Source organism: Condylura cristata, unplaced genomic scaffold (genome assembly GCF_000260355.1).
Source record: "Condylura cristata isolate star-nosed mole 26May11 unplaced genomic scaffold, ConCri1.0 scaffold00032, whole genome shotgun sequence".
Lineage (NCBI taxonomy): Eukaryota > Metazoa > Chordata > Mammalia > Eulipotyphla > Talpidae > Condylura > Condylura cristata.
Genome location: NW_004567133.1, coordinates 14,415,038 through 14,430,990, shown reverse-complemented (window position 1 = coordinate 14,430,990; position 15,953 = coordinate 14,415,038). Strand labels below are relative to the sequence as shown.

At 62.8% G+C, this 15,953-nt stretch overlaps 1 protein-coding gene across 1 annotated transcript in view; it reads left to right on the top strand.

Annotated features, from left to right (window-relative positions):
• SNX29 (sorting nexin 29) overlaps window positions 1-15,953 on the top strand; it is a 234,055-nt gene that overhangs the window by 45,444 nt on the left and 172,658 nt on the right. The window contains exons 11-12 of the mRNA XM_004692119.2: window positions 13,343-13,406; window positions 15,332-15,460. Coding sequence (XP_004692176.1) covers window positions 13,343-13,406; window positions 15,332-15,460 — 193 coding nt within the window. The remainder of the gene's footprint in view (window positions 1-13,342; window positions 13,407-15,331; window positions 15,461-15,953) is intronic.

The following is a 15,953-nucleotide window of genomic DNA, read 5'->3' as shown; positions in this document are numbered from 1 at the left end:
AGGGAGGGCCCTTTATAGATTTTTTTTAAGTGCCTCTTCCTGGTGAAGCTTGGGGGTGACATGTACGGAGAGAGAAGTGAGCTTCAGGGAAACAATAGGGCCTGTGTGACCTTTCGTGTGCATCTGGGAACTGTTTAGTTCCCTCACCACTGCAGTGAGGATGGCTTGGGGGCTTAGGTGTGTTGGGACAGCCACCTGCGTAGACTGTGCCGGGATAAGTGGTCCTGCACGAAACTGTCACCTGTAGCACGTACAGCTTTCTTGGGGACTTTCTGAAAATGCTTTCGCTTGGCTTTATTGGGATCCACAGCAGCCTCACATCCCTTCCCTTCCTCTTCTGAAGGCGAGTTCCTTTTCCTGAATTCATTTCTTGGTTTGAATATGTGATTACCTGGGAGCTGGAAGTTGCAAAAAAAAAATTCGCTCAGCCTGTTACCTGCCGGTTGCAGGAAGAGCAGCAGCAGCGCCACCAGGGGGCGCTCTAGCCCTTCTCGCGGCTGTTTTCTTCCCGCCGCGGTGGGTTGTAGCTGTCTCAAATTTTGAGCTCTGTTTTAGCATAAAGGGGGGTGGTGGGGTGGTGGTGGGAGGTTGAGAGACATTCCATTTGCCGCTGGCATAACTGTGGTCATACTTTGCCCAGGTACAGGTACTGGTGTCTGGTCCTGTTTGGAAAGATCATTCCGCTGATTAGAAAACACTGCTCCTGGTAGCCTGTAATTGATTATCCAGGGACATTTATTCAGTGTTTGGACCCTATTCACTGCCTGTCTTGTCCTATTGGGGGAGGGCGAGGAATGAGAGGGAGAGAAGGGAGTGTCGTCCAGCTCATCAGCCGACTGCTTTCTTTAGATTTCCCCTCACTTTGCTTTCGAGCCTGGGGGGAGCGGCAGGGGACACCCTCACTTGTTGGCAGGCCTTGCCCAGTGGGCCCTTGTACCTCCCGGCTGGTACTGGGGAGGACCCCCAGTGCCAGTGAGAGCGTGCGCTTTGCCTGGCAGTGCAGCCTGGACATCGGGCAGCTGGGCGTGCGGGCCTGTGGCCAGGGCTCGGGGAGACGCCGGGGCTGCCCCGAGTGCCTGGGTCTCGGGGTCTGTCAGTGCTGTTGAATCTGTCTTGGGTCAAACATGGTATTTGGGTTGTGCCCACTCGTCTGTTCTGCTGCATGCCTGCTGACCCTCCACTATTCAGACTCCCAGGTGGGGTACGCCTGGCCCCTGGAAGCGAGGGGGGCCTTTTCTGGGCTTTTCCTGGCCCTGGCTGCAGCTCGTGTAACGCTTGATGCATCCAGAGCTGAGCCGAGCGGGCCTCGTGCTCGGGGTGAGTCTCCGTCAGGCTTGTTGGAAATGTGATTTGAGATCTGGCTCCGGAAGGGCTGGTCACTGGGTGGGCGCTGCTGAGGGCGGAGTGCTGGGCCTGGGTCTGGGTGGAAGGAGCCGGAGGGGCCCCTGCGCTGTCTCTGCGGGGAGGGGCAGGGAGGCCCGCGAACACCCCAGGCTCCTGCAGTCCCCAGCTGGGTCGACACCCCAAACCCAAAGGAGCTGCTTTGCTCCTTAACTCCAGCCTGGCCCGCCCCTTCCTCCTTCCCAAAAGCAGGTGAAGGCACCAGCCCGGGAACCGCACAGCCAGGCTCCCCTGGTGCCAGGCGGGCCGTGGGAGGCGGTGCGCCCAGCCCTTCCCCAACTCCCCACCACCCCGCCCTCCCTCGCCTGGGTCCTTAAAGTTCCCACTGAACCTCGTTTTGTGTATAAACGTATGTACAGGGCGACCAGCACAGAGGGCTGAGGAGGGCCCTTCCCTGCCTTGCCGGGCCTGCCCCGCCCCCGCCCGCCTCTGGCCATCAACAGCTGCCAGGCGGCGGGGCGGACAGACAGACCACCGGCCGGCGCACGCTCGGACTGACCTTGCTAGCACACGTTCCCAGGGGCGGCTCTAAGCTGCTCCTGGCCCCGCCCTGGGCGGGGCCCTGCCTGTGCCAGCCTCCTGCCAGGACACCCTGCCTTCTGCCCCCTTTTGGTCCTGTAGCCGTGCACATTCCTCCTTTAAGATGTCCCTTTGGGGTCTACAGAAGGCCAAGAAAATAGAACTGCCTGTGCGGCTGGTTGCAGGACTGAGCTTTAATCCCGTGGGCGGGGCTGGTGGCCACAGAAATCTGAGTTCGGCGGTGGGCGGATCCCCCAGGGCAGCTCCCAGGAGGAGGCGGGGTGGCCACCAGTGGGTAGGCCCGATAGAGTGGGTCCCTCCCTCCTGGAGCTGGCATGCCCCCCAGCCGGCACAGGAGGCAGGGCACCCCCGTGCCCTGTGGAGCTGGCAGGTGGGCAGCGGCGGCCCCCAGCGCCTCACGGGGAAGATGCTCCGCCGTCAGGCTCTCTGCTTCTCGCCCGCCCCTACGGTGCAGGTGTCTCTTGTTGGCCTCCCCGGAGAGTCTGCGGGTTCTTCGAGGGTGGGCCTGGGGCCCCCAGTCTTGCTGGGCGCCTGCACCTGTTGGGCAAGTGGACAGAAGCGGTTCAGGGCGGCCAGTGGGCGTCGTGTGCCCGCCGTGTGCCTCTGGCTTCGTCCTCTCTTAACCCCGTTGCGCTGCTGGGAAGATTTCTTTTTCCATGTAGCAGCAAAGAAACTGTGGCCCAGAGACGAGAGGACTTGTCTTCAGCCCTGGAGTGAGGTGTGAAGGGCGGTGCGGTCACTTCGGGCTTGGGCTGGCTTGACAGCTGGGAGTGAGCCGTGAAGTGTGTTAGGGATTACTCGGAGAGGACGGGAGAGGACAGGTCAGTGTGGAGCCGCACATGCTCTCCGTTGATGTCTCACTCGTGTGCGCTGCGCCCGAGGCTTTCCGCCATCCAGCTGAGGTGGCCCAGGCACCCGCAGCCTTTGCTGGGGGCCCCGGGGGCGCCCACTTACAAACCTCACCAGGCGCTTGGGGCAGCTCCAGTGGGAACATGGGTGGGGTGTGGGGGAGGGGACACAGTGATCTTGTCCTTGTGGCTGGACACCAGTCCTGCTGGCCTCTTTAAAGGAGGTGACAGGCCAGGCGTGGGGTGGATTCGTTAGTGACTACGTGTGAAGGACGGCTGGGCTGACTGGCCCTGGCCTAGTAGAGCCCAGGGGCCCACCCGCACCCCATCCCTCTGGGTCTGGGAGTGTCGTGTGAGCTTCCTTTCAGGGTGGGTCCCCCAAGCCAGACTTCAGCCTGTGCCACCTCTAGGAGCATTAGTGTCTTTGGAGGCCCCTGTGTCCAGCCTGGACAGGGAAGGGGATCCCTACTGGAGCAGATGGGGACAGTTCCACGGTCTTAGTGGGGTTGGGGCTCAGTGTAGGGTGACCCAGGGAAGGACTCAAGGGAGAAGGGATAGCATCTGTGCACTCTTTCTCCGGCAGGAAAATCAAAACCTTCCCGTAAGTCCACTTAAGGGAGCCGCAGGGGCCAGGAGCGAGTCTTGTGGCCCTGTAGCTTCGGGGAAAGCAGTGTCAGGCTCTAGCCCTAAGGCGGCAGCAGCAGCAAGCGCAGCGGGGTGGGAGTGGCCTTTGGCGAGGCCGCCCAGCAGTCAGCCCGGGGTAGCCCAGAGGCGGCTGTTTGGAGCCAGCAGGGCTGTTTGGGGCCGCGCGAGGCCGGAGGTGCTTCGGACAAGCCGGGAAGCCGGTCACGTGTACAGTCGCCCAGGGAGCGCAGAGTCCGGCTGCCCGCTTCGGGTCCGCCCTGCGGGGGAGAGGGGCGGCCTGGGGGTCCAGCGGGCAGATGCAGCAGGGAACGCCCGGCTTTCTCCCGCGGCCCCTCCCTTGGGAGAGTCTAGAAAGCTCCCCACAGGAGAGGCGGCTGAGCTGGGCTAGGGGAGATGGTGAAGCGTTAACGCCAAGGTTAAAGCCGTTTGCTAGTTCCTGCTCCCTTCTCCCGCCAGTATGCTGCTCCGCTCGCCTGCCTGCGTGGCCACCCCGGCTCCTTCCTGCCCCTTGCATCATGCCTGTTGTCTGAGGTCCCCTCTGCTGTTGAGAGTCAGAGCACATGGGCTCCGCCACGCATCCGGCAGCAGTGATGGGAGACGCGGCGCTCGGCAGCGTGGGGGCGGGGCGCCAGGAGCGCAGAGCCAGGCCTCCCGCTGCTCCCCGGCCACCTGCGCTCGGGCCACGGTCACTCGCCTGCCCGACAGCCTCGGGGGCGTCGTCTCCTTCCCTCCCAGCCGTCACGTGGGACTGGCTGCTGACGCTTCACCGGCGGTCACGTGGCGCCCAGCGCCTCACGGCCTCTCCCCTCACTTCCTTCGTAACTTGGGAGGTGGCAGATAGGCGCCACTGTGTCCATCTCAGAGGTGGGGAGCCGGGAGCTGGAGAGGGCAGGCGACACGGAGTTTGCTTGTAGGGGGGCGGGAACCCGGCCCCCGGACACACGGAGCCCCCGCTCCGCCTAACAGGCCCTGGCAGTGGGCGTGTGGGCTGGACAGCACGTGCCCCCCGGCCCGGCTGGCAGCACTGCTGCGCCCTCCGTGCCTTGCGCGTCTGATTGCAGGCGGCGCGTGCGCGTCTGATTGCAGGGGGCGCGTGCGGCTCGGTGAGAGCCGCGTGCATGCGCTAATGCAGCCCGAGGCCAGGGGAAGCCGCGCGGCTGAGGTCCTGATTATTCATGGCTGCTTCACATGCAGTTAATCTTCCTTGCCATCATTTAACCCCACCGCGGTGCCGCGTGTGGGGCCAGTCACGGCAGCTGTTGGTGTCGCGGGCCTGGGCTCTGTGGCCGACTGGGCCGCAGACAGGACAGGGTCAAGCCTCTGCCGGCCGCCTTTGGCGGGTTGACCAGCCAGCGGAGCAGAGCAGATGTTGGGGACGTGCGACGGGCCACAGTTGCTTGCAGGAGCCAGAGACGAGGAAGACTCGGCTGCTACTCCTGATGGATCTCGGCGTCTCAGAGCTAGGATCGCAGAGGACCAGCTTGCTCACTTCTCACTGTAGCTCTGAGCGTCTGAGACCCCACTGGGTGTGAAATGCCTGAGGCACCCGGCCAGTTAGCAGCGAGCCAGCGTGGAGCCAGAATCCTCCTCTGTTTTCGCCTACTAATGTCGCGTTCCTGTCCCGTATTGTGCCGCTTGCGGCCAGCGAGTCGCAGGTCCCAGGTGGCCTCATCGGAGGTGTGGTGGTGCGACAGCAGCCAGCTGGGATTGACACAGGAGGCTGCAGCTAGTCAAAAGGACAGTGGCCGGGAGGGGACAGGGCGCTGTGGCCTCTGCACGATGTACACAATTGCAAGGCCACTCGGGCTCTGGGAACAGCAACGGGGTTTGCGAAGCCAGAGGGCTGCCTCACCCAGATAGTGTCCACAAATCCCAAACAAAAAGGCACTCGTCCACGGTGGCGCTTGCCTGTCAGTGAGGGCCTGAGCTCACGGCAGCCAGCGAGCAGTGGGCCAGGCGCTCACAGGCGGGCCCCAGCAGCCCAGCCCCAGTCTGAAGTCACGATGGACATCGCTGGACCCTGGGCCAGACAGCAGCGGAGGCAGCAGCGCTGGGGGGGTGCCGGGCGGTCAGGAGCAGTGAACGGCTCCCAGGGGTGACCGGCGTAGGGCAAATAAATTCAGCGGGCTTTTTGCACCACTAGCCTCAGTGGCCGTCACCTGCAGCCTTGAGGGGGGCATGCAGAAGGCCCCGGGAGTGTGGCGCGGGGCACGCGTGCCTGACGGTGGACCCCTGAGCGTGGGTGCGCGCCCCTGAGTGTGCACACCTTGCCGGGGGCTGAAAGCAGCAGCAGTGTGGCAGTGGCAGCATGAGCGGCGGGACCGTGCAGGAGAGGGAAGGTCAGAGAGAGCCCAGAGACGGAGTGAAGATTTGTGGGGTGGGGCTGGGAGGCGCTGTGGCTGGCCTGCCTCAGCCCTCCCAGCCCTCCGCCTGCTTGGCCCCTGCCGGCCTCCCTGCCTGGCCCCTGCCAGGCCCGCCCTGCACCTGGCCCCCTGAGAGCATTAACGCCCCAGAAGCCCACTGAGGGCTCCAGGACTCCACCCATCTGCCCTCCACAGTCCAGGGCGGCACTGGCCAGTCGTGCCGGTCCCCGGCATCACAGCTCTTTTCTTTGTGAGCTATCGGTGCCCCCCAACAGCCCTTTGAGACCCCGGCCAGGGCCTCTGGTGCTCTTCAGGTGATGTCAGACAGGCCGGAGGCCCAGTCTGTGACCAAGGCCCTCGGCTTCTCTTCCTTCCTTGGAGGTCGGCTGCTGGTCCTTTCCTCCTCTTTAGAGGTCAGGAGCAGAGCCCGGCAGGCCTGTGTCCCAGGCTGGCTCCTGCCCGCTCACCTCCTCTTTCAGGGTCCCCACCTACAAGTCTGGCCCATTTTCCACTCAGCTCGTAGCTCACCCCACCAAGGGTCCAGTCAGACCTGCGGCCTCTGCCCCGCCTGCGAGCCCAGTGCTGAGCTGCCTGGGCAGGGCCCCCTCCGCCCTGCGGCTGTGCTGGGGCCGCCTCCCCCATCACTGCTGGCCTCTGCCTGCAGCCTGCACCCCCATGGGGCGGCGGGCGGGCAGTGAAATGCCCACCACTGCTGCTGCGCTTGCGCTGCCCACGGGCAGTGGCCTGAAGCCAGGCGAGGTGGGGAGCTGGGGCCTGAAACTGGGCGGAGCGCCGGCCTCTCCTCCCCGTCCCGGGTGCGGTCACTCGCTTGTCAGGGGGGTTGCGAGCGCACAAGGTGTGTAAAGTCCTCTCGTCTCGCTGGACCCGCAGACCACCGTCGTGCGCGGAGCCCCTGGCCCTGCGCCCCGGGACACGTCCTAACTGGCGACAAAGTAGCAGCCCGGGAGGCAGGGAGGAGCCGAGCAGGTCAGACCAGCTGAGGCTGATCTTAAGAGTCACGTTTGGGAGCTCGATATTTATCCTTTCTTTTGTAGATAAAAGGAAGTGGAGTGGGCAGGCGGAAAGATATAAAAAGCAGTGTGTTAAGTTTGAAAGAGGACGGTGTCGGTTAAGTACCCACAGAAGAACGTTTTTACTTGTGTGTGCGTGAGCCCTCCCGAGCGCCTTTAAAGGCAGCCGAGTGTGCCTCTTTGAGGTGTTTGGCAAAGGGTCCCACGTAAAGCAAAGAACCCTGACAGCTACCTGTTTAGCTGGGACTGTGTGTGTGTGTGTGTGTGTGTGTGAGCACAGCTTGTGGGCCTCATTGTCACCTCTCTCCTTGAGCAGGGAGCCAAGAAGCAATAAATAGGTCTCAAGAGAATCCCCACAGGGCCTCTGAGGGTCCAAGATGGGCAGCCGCTCACCCCTCCCGCCGGTCCTGGGCCTTGTCCAGTCACCCCAAGCCCTGCTGGAGAGCGCCTGCGCTGTGTGCCGGGGCTGCTCCCCCTGCTGCTCTGCTTGTGGGGGCTCACGCGGCTGGGAGGGGGGCGGCTTCGCAGGTGCATCCAGCTTGAGCCCGTGCTGATGAGATCTAAGACGTCGTCTCCTCCTTCCGCACGGATCCAGTCCCGAGACACATATTGGAAAAAGCTCAATTTGTGCCTGCATCCCTGTCACCGGGCAGGAAATTACAGCCAGGAACCTGGTGGTTAGCGTGCTTCTCAGTGAGGCCTTGAACTTGTTATTAAACTCAGTTGACATTTCTGCCCAGCCCAGCCCGTGCTCAGTTCCTGCAGATGGGGGCAGGGTTTCGTGGTGCTTCATCCCTTCACTCACTCTCTCACCAGTCATCTGGCCCATAATTCCTTCACCAGATCTTGGGTGTGGGCTGTAATGGGGGCTCCGAGAGGCACCGGGGCCGCTCTTCCCCTGGGGTTCACAGGCTTGTGGGTGGGGCTCCAGCATTCAGTCCTGCCGAGGTGCTGTTTCAGCCATCGGCGCTTTCACAGATGTCTATACAGGTGCAGGGAGGGCTTGGGGAAGACGCTCCAGCCACTTCTCTGGGCTTTGGCCATAAGCATCCAGGATCCACTGAGGCGTAGAGCGCCAGGACTCCCAGGCCCGCGCCTCGGTGGCTGGTTTCCTCTGTGGCTTTGCCCTGGTGCCAGTCAGGCCTCAGGCCCCACCACACACATTTACATTTCAGACTCCAGGATTTTCCCTGTGGCTGCGTGGGCTTGCCCAGAGGGCGTTCACTGGCTGCTCTTCTTGGTGGGTATCTGCCCTACGTGCATCTCCCTGTCCCTGGGCAGGCAGGCCCTGGCATCAGAAGCCCTCAGGACACTGTCCTTGGCTCCTCTTTCAGCAGATGGACCTTGGTGGAGCGACTTACCACCCGGCCAGATGCATCTCTTGCACCTTCCCGTCTCTCTAGTTGGAGACCTGACCCTCCCCGGCTTCTGGAGGACTCTGTGGGGCTCACTTTGAGTCAGCCAGCACCCTGGGTCTCAGCAGCTGTGGCTGGGGGCTGACACCTGCGTTCTGGAGTCCCAGGGGCTGGGTGGTGTGCTGGGGCCCAGGGTGTAGAAGTAGCAGCCTCGGGGGAACCAGAGCGGGAGAAGAGGAAGGTCCAGGGCTGGGGGCTGGGCAGGGCCAGGCAGAGGGACCGGGGCGGAGCCGAGGGGGGCCCACGGCACGAGGCAGGTTCTCCATGACCGTTCTGTGCCTGTTAAGTGCAATGCCTGGTCTCCTGCAGGGGGACCGCCAGGGAGCCACTGATGGGCACAGCTGCCCCGTGGGCCAGGCACCCAAGCCCAGGGAGCCCCCCGCAGCCCTGCGGGGTGGGCGGTGGAGCAGGGCTCCGCAGCCTCCCGCGGACAGGCACAGGTGGCGACTTCCCGGGCCCCTGGGAGCAGCTTGCTCCGCCGTCGTGGGAAGGGGACGTGCCTGGCTGCATCCAGACGGCCTGCCACCCTGCCCTGCGGGTCCAGGTTGGCGATATTGGCAGTGTGCACCCCGCTGGGGGTGCTGAGGGATCGGGTGCCTCGTCACGCGCTCCCGAGCCGCGCCTGGGGGCCCGGGTCTGACTGTCGATTTGCTGAGAAGACTGCTCTTTTCACTCGGCCTGTTTGCTGCCCTGAAGAACTTAGTTTTCACAAACAGGGGGCCGGTTTTCTGGTAGATTTGCTCTCCATGCACAAAATAAAGCAAAGCTGTCATTTCTTTATGTTTCCTTGGTTTCACCTTAAGAAAGGCCTCGTTGCCTCCAGATGACATAAACTCGCCCTTACAGTCTTCACGGCCACACTTGACCTGCGTCAACGGTCCCATCTGAAACTCGGTGCCCCACAGCAGAAGCAGGGATTGAAGTCTCACTTCTTGCTCCAGGACGCTTCCTTCCCCGGCCGCACCTACAGACGCGTCCAGCCTTCCCGCGAAATGCTTCTTCCCTCGGCCCCAGAGGCGTTTCTTACAGCTAAAGGCGACACTGTCCTGTGTGCGTGACTGGGCCGGCTGTTCAGGCCCAGAAGCCAAAGTGGAGCTGGCTGGCTGGGGCCGGGGCCCTTGGCTTTCTGGCCTCCGGGGAGGGCGCCCCGCTCCCCCTCCCCCCCGAAGCTGCAGCGACTCGTGCCCCTGCCACTTGCACTGTGTGCTGTGCAGGTAATAAAGAAGAAGCCACAGTGATAGACACTAACAAATAATAGGCTGTGCAGAGCTGGGGAAGGAGGGGAGACGACACGTTAGGGGTGCGTCCGCTGCTGTCACCGGGGCTTGGAGAAACGCACTATTTCCGTGAGCCATCAGCCCCGAGGGCGCCCCCGGCCTCCCTGCCCAGGAGGACTCCGAGCGCCAGCGTGGCAGGGAGGTGGGCGCCTGTACAGTTAAAGCCCGTAGGGAGAGCTTTTCTGGGGGAGGCAGGAGTGCCCGCTCTGGCCCCCACCCCGGTGTAGCCTGCAGTGCAGACAGCCAGGCAGCCCTTCTCTCTGTGATTGATTTCCTTTTTGGGCACAGTATTTCTTTTCTGGGCTCTGGCTGCCTCGTCCAAGCTGTAGGGGTGAACACAGACTAAAAGGACCGCTACAGCCGTTCCCCTGTGGGGAGCATTCACTGGCCTCCCCGGTGACAGTGTCTTTGCCCCAAGCCCAGTAGGGAGGGGCCCCTTCTGTGACATGGAGGGTGGGGGTCATCCCACTTCTACCTCTGACCCTGGTGGTGAAGAGGTTTGTCCCATGCCACCGCCGTACTGACGTCACTTTTCTGCCATGAACTTTTATAAAGATTCTGTGTCAAACCCCCATGGCCTGGGCAGCCTCTGCCATTTTGATGTGGCAGTGCAGGAGCCTGGACGCTGGCGAGGCACAGGGTGTGCAGGGGTGGATGGGTGAGGGCAGGGCCGGGTCATCGGGGCGGGGGGCACCCATCACCCACCACTGCTTGCATGTCACCTTCTGCTGTGCAGTTTGCCCCTCCCCCAGGCCAGCCTGTGGCCGAGGTCAAGCACGACCGGCTCTTGTGCCTCATACATCTCCTGGGACCTCGGGCCACCGTGAGGCACCACTGCTTCCTGTCAGCTCCTCTTCATTGACGGGAAAGGACAGTTGCAGTTGTTGAATGCTTCCCACGAGAGTGGAGTGGGTGCTGTTTAAGCTCCTCACTGCCACGTGACCCTGTAGAGTCTGCTTGACACTTAGTGAGACAGCGACTGTGCCCCTGTTCCGGCAATAAAGGAACCTAGAGCGGTCGGTGACTTCCCCCAACATTACCCAGCCGCGGAGTCTGGATCTGAGCCCAGGGCCCTAGGTGTGTGATCCGGGTACGCCTGAGAAGAGAGTAAGATGGCGGTTGCCAGCGCCGAGGGAGGCCCCCCACTTCAGGGCTGGGCAGAATGGGGCTCGCAGGATCGCTTGGGAGCTTCCCAAGGAGGCCTCGGGTCAGAGGCTGCAGAACCAGACCCCGCTGTCTGCCGCCGTGGCCTGGTGCACCCCGGGGGGGTGGTCCCCCACCTGTGCACTCAGCCAGCTTAGCCCCAGCGGGGGGCTCCTTACTGACGCCTGAGTGTTGGGTGGCCGTCAGCAGCAGCTCAGAGAATGGTCATTCCTTTTGATGAAGAGGAGATTTCACCAGGGTTGGGAGATTTCACCAGGATGCCTGGCCAGGGGGAGCGCCGGGGTTTTTAAAGGCAGCGAAACTTGCTGTGTAGGACTCTGCGACGTGGAGACCCGTCTGGTCCGACGCAGGCCGCAGTTGCGTGGCCACGCTGTCAGCGTGGATCCTCCACAGAGAGGAGCGGACGCCTGGGCCCTGGGTAGCAGGGAGACTGTGCACGGCCTCCCCGGCCCGTCGGGAGATGCGGCCTTTGCTCTCAGTTCTGCGGCGAAACAAACTCCAAACACTGATGTCTGAAAGGTTTCCCGTCTCCTGTTGCGGGAGTGAATGGCCCGTGGGGAAGGACTCATGGGGCAGTCAGAGCCACATGGGTGGGGGTGAAGGGGTCGCCCGAGCGTGCCCCGCGCACGCGGCCCCCTCGCCCCCGCTGGGCGCCACGGGCATTCACCCTGCTTCCCCGTTACTGTGGTGTCACGGCACATCACAGGGGTTTCTTCAGTGGGCATTTTCAGCGCTGCGCCCTCCACGCTGCCACGCGATCCCTGCGGGCTTGCACACACCATCCCGGCTGCTCTCTCCTCCGAGCCATGCAGCGCCCCAGGGAGGCGCAAGTGGGTGAGCGCCACTCGGAGGAGCCGAGGCGTGGGCCTGCGGCCACCAGCCAGGATGCCAGTGACCAGGCGCGTTTAGAAGGGACAGTCCCGGCCCCGTCACGGGCATTGGTGACACCGCACTGGCCTCTGTGGAGAAAAGCTCCTTGAAGGACATTCCTTCCCGAGGTTAGTTGTGGTCTGTTCTCTCCCTGGAAGGTGCCTTGCACCCCGTGGGTGCTCTGCAGACGGCTATGGGTGGGTGAGCGCGTGGGTGAGCGCGTGGGTGAGCGCGTGGGTGAGCGCGTGGGTGAGCCCTGCCCCTCCAGGAGAGCGTGGCCCAGCTGGTGGCCGCCGTGGCGTGCTTCGTGGCTTCACGAGCTGGCTCCTCTCCCCAGGGCTACCGGCCCTGGCTATCGCTGTAGAACGGTTCACCCTGCCATGGGCTTCTGCCTTCTTTTTTCTCCTCTCCCCAGCCCTGCCCTCATTTCTGATTTGTGCTAATATATTTAATGGAAGTCATTTTTCTGCCTATGGTTTTTTTTTTTTAAGATTTATTTATTTATTCATACAGAACTGGGGTATAGGCCAGAGATGCGGAGGGCGAGAGGCTTCACCAGAGACAGAGTGGGGAGCAGAACAGGCAGATCGACGAAGTACACTGCTGAGGGGAGCAGCGGGCGGGTCAGGAGAGGTCTGCCGCGCCATGTGGTCACCTCCGGGGCAGGCGGGGATCGAACTCATGCGGAAGTGGCCTAAGTTTCTTAGTGCTGTGCTTTAACCCGCTGCGCCACCAGGGAGGGCCCATATGGTTTGTTTTTTTTTTTTTAAACACTTGAGCGAAGTTGAAAGGATCGTGGGTGACTGTGGCCTCATTACCTGGGCCCATGTCGTCCAGCAGCCTCGGGGCCTTGTTTCTGGACAGAGTCCACGCGGGATGTGTCTTCCCCGGCCCGGCCCTCACTGGGGCTGTGCTGCTTCATCATCCCTGCATGGAATTGCTGGCAACTGCTGTTCCCCGGGTTCAGTGCGGAGTTTGGAATCGGGCAGATACGGGTTCTGCTCCAGCTCAGCCTTTGCCTTTACTCTCTGCAGGCCTGTTTGCGACAGACTGGAGGTCGCTTCCCGGGGCTTGTTCTGTGGCATCAACGAGACCGGGTCCACAAAGTGCCCAAGTGGGGCCAGTAGCGTTACCGTCAAGTCCACAGGGTGTGGGGGGCATGTACTGTGGCTCCCCACCAGGTCCTGGCCCTGCAGACTCGCATCTAGTAGATTCTGCCTCCCCGGCACCCGCTTTTCGTGCATGACCGCCTTTCGCCGCCTCGGGCCTTTGCGTGTGAGCCAGAGGCCACGTCTTGATGTGCGTGGGAACTCGACTGCTTATTTCACCATACACGTGGCTCTGTGTCCGTGGACGGCTCCCTCCCGTGACGAGCCCCTGGGAGCAGTTTGGGGCACGGGCTGGAGAGGCTCAGCCCTGCTTGGCGTCGCCTCTTACCGCAGAAGTCCCTGGGGCAGTGTCGAGTCCACATTCCCGGGTCAGTGTGGGGCCGGATGCCACTTAGGGTGCAGTGTGAGCTGCTGGCGAACGGCTGTCACGGGGCGCCCTCGCGGGTCAGAGGAGATGTGGGCTGTGGCAGAGCCGAGGACAAGCGCTCCGAAATCGCCAGCCTGGAAATGTCCACTCTTGTCCTGCCCCCGCCCCCATCTTGTGGGCCTTGTGAGGCGCCCCCGTAGACCGTGTGGGGACGGGCTTGGAAAGGGCCGGTCGCCCCACGACGCGCCACCGGAGCCGTGAGGCGCCGGGCGCCCGCGGGCTCTGCTGATTGACTGTGACTCTTTCCCGTAGACGAGCTGCGCCAAGCCATCGTGGCCATGATGAGCAGGAAAGACGAGCTGGAGGAAGAGAACAGGTACGGCGGTGCTCAGGCCGTGGCCGCCCAGGCCCGCGGGGTGGGGGGCTTTGCCACGGGGGCCACGGTGACCGGTGGCAGGTCAGTGTGTGAGTTGCGGGTTCAGCCCTTTCTGATTGTGGCACCCCGAGAACACGCTGAGGATGGGGTGAAGCGTGCGCCCTTTAACTCTGTTAGGAACGGCCTAGCGCGGACGTCCTGTGACCTCGCAGTACCGCAGACTCAGCAGTCAGCACTGCCGTCGGGGTGTGTCCACCTGTCCCCAAGAGGCCTGGTGTTGCCGCTGGCGTGGCCTGTGAGGGACCTTTTTTTTTTTAAAGGTTTATTTATTCATACAGAACTGGGGTACAGGCCAGACGTGCAGGGCGGTGAGAGGATTCCCCAGAGACAGAGCGGGGAGCAGAACAGGCAGAATGACGAAGTCCACTGCTGAGGGGAGCAGCGGGCGGGTCAGGAGGGGTCTGCTGCGCCCTGGGGGTCACCTCCGGGGCAGGCAGGGATCGAACTCGCACTGAAGTGGCTGCGGCCGGCTTGCAGTGCTGCGTCCTCACCGGTTGCGGTGTGAGGAACCATGTTCCAGTGCCTGGAACGTGTCTGAGCGTTCTCAGATCAGGGCTACTTAAAGCAAGCGGCATTGGGGTTTGGCGTTTGACTCCCCAAACCCAGTTGGAGCTGGTGGGAGGGCAGAGGCTGGCCGGGCTGCGGGGTGCTCGTGAGGGCTTGCCTGCAAGCGTCTGCTGAGCGTCTGCAGGTGCGTGTGTGCGCTCCCGGGGTCAGGCTGTGCACGTGTGTCACGCGTGTGTCACGCGTGTGTGGAAGAAAGAGCGGGGCAGGGTGCGCCCAGGCCCGCAGCCTGGCGACATGGCCTTCTGCTTTAAACGTTCCTTGGGGCCCTGCTTGAGTGTTTTCTCCCGCATCCTTTATGGAAACATGAGAGCAAACAAGCATGAGCACCAAAACAAAGGAGAATTTTTTTAAAAAAGGACTCTGTAGACAGCACAGTTTTCTGACCAAAACCTCCAGCCAGGACTTCGGGCCCGGTGGCACCGCTTCCTCCTCCCGGCCAGAGCGGCGCTCTTAGGGGAGGCCATGGCCCCTGTGAAGGGGGTGACCGTCAACCTCTCCTTTTTCCCAGAGGAGGAAAGAAGGCCATGTGCCTGGGGGCCCCAGGCCCCCAGAAGGGAGAGTCCTCAAAACCCGCAAGGAGCAGGGGTCTGGAGAGTGCCGGGAACAGGGTGCTCTGATGTCACACGGTGATAAGCGTCCTCCAGATTGAGGGTGTCGATTGTTTTCTAGAAATAGCCCATCTAGTGCAGAGAGGCGAATGGTCCGCGGAACCATGTTTAACTTACTTCTAGTGAGTAAAAAACAAACAGACCAAGAAATGCGCTCTTGTGTTTCTGGAAGAGCCGCTGCCTGCAGGACAGCATGCGCGGTAAGACCCGGACGGGCCGGGAGCGAGCGTGTTTGGAAGGCAGCAGGCTCCGCGGGCACTGTAAGGCGTGGCCGCCGCTCTCAGGCCGCGGAGCCCGAGGGGGCCGAGGCGGTCTGGGGCTTGGGCGTGGAGTGGAAACCAGAGTAGACATCAGTCTGGAGCCGCTTCCGGCTGTGGGGCTGTGACCGCATCCTCTGGTTGGGGTCTGCACACTTGGGGCGGTGTCACCCGGACGCGCCTGCAGTTCGCCCACCTCGTCGCCCACAGACTGTCAGGGACACGCGCGGGGCAGATGGCTCCCCCGGGGCTGATCCTAATGGCACTGAGATTTCTGACAGTTTGGGCCTTCCTTGCGCCAGTCCCCGGGAGCGACATTCGCCTTACGGTCCGTGCAGAGCCGTGCGGGAGACGCACGGGCAGGGATTCACTTGGCGAAACAACGGGGCTCGGGGCTGACGACCCCCGAACGAGGTGGCCCCTTTCTCCTCAGGTCGCTGCGGAGTCTGCTGGACGGCGAGATGGAGCACTCAGCTGCCCTCCGGCAAGAGGTGGACTCCCTGAAGAGGAAGGTGGCCGAGCAGGAGGAGCGGCACGGCACGAAGGTCCAGGCACTGGCAAGGTAGGGGGGCGGGGGCCCTCGAGGTGGGGGCGCGGGGGCTTTAAAATCCCGGCGCACGTTTCACGAGGCATTTGCAGTTTTAATTTAGCTCACTGAATAAGTAATCTCCGTGCGCATGGCTCAAAATACAAAGGTCCAAGAGGTTAAACGATGCAAGGCCAGTGTGCCGGGGGGCAGTTGCAGCCACCCCAGAGCGCCCCACGCATCTTCCAGCAGCGCCGGCCCCCAGACCAGGCGCCACCTCCCTGTCAGAGCTCACGCTTAGTCACCGCGGCCTGCACCTCGAGTCGTGTCGCTGGTGCCCAGCATCTGGGCCTCGCAGTCCGCCAAGGCCCTGGCCTGGTCCTTTTGTGCCCTGGGAGCCCATTTTGGATGAAGCCACGGACGGTGTCGCCTTCCAAGTCGGCCGGAGAGCCCCATCCACGCCCCTCCGAGGCTGAGCCGCCGGTCTCCGGAGTGGAGTGGGGGTCCGGGAGCAGAGTGGGGGTCTCAG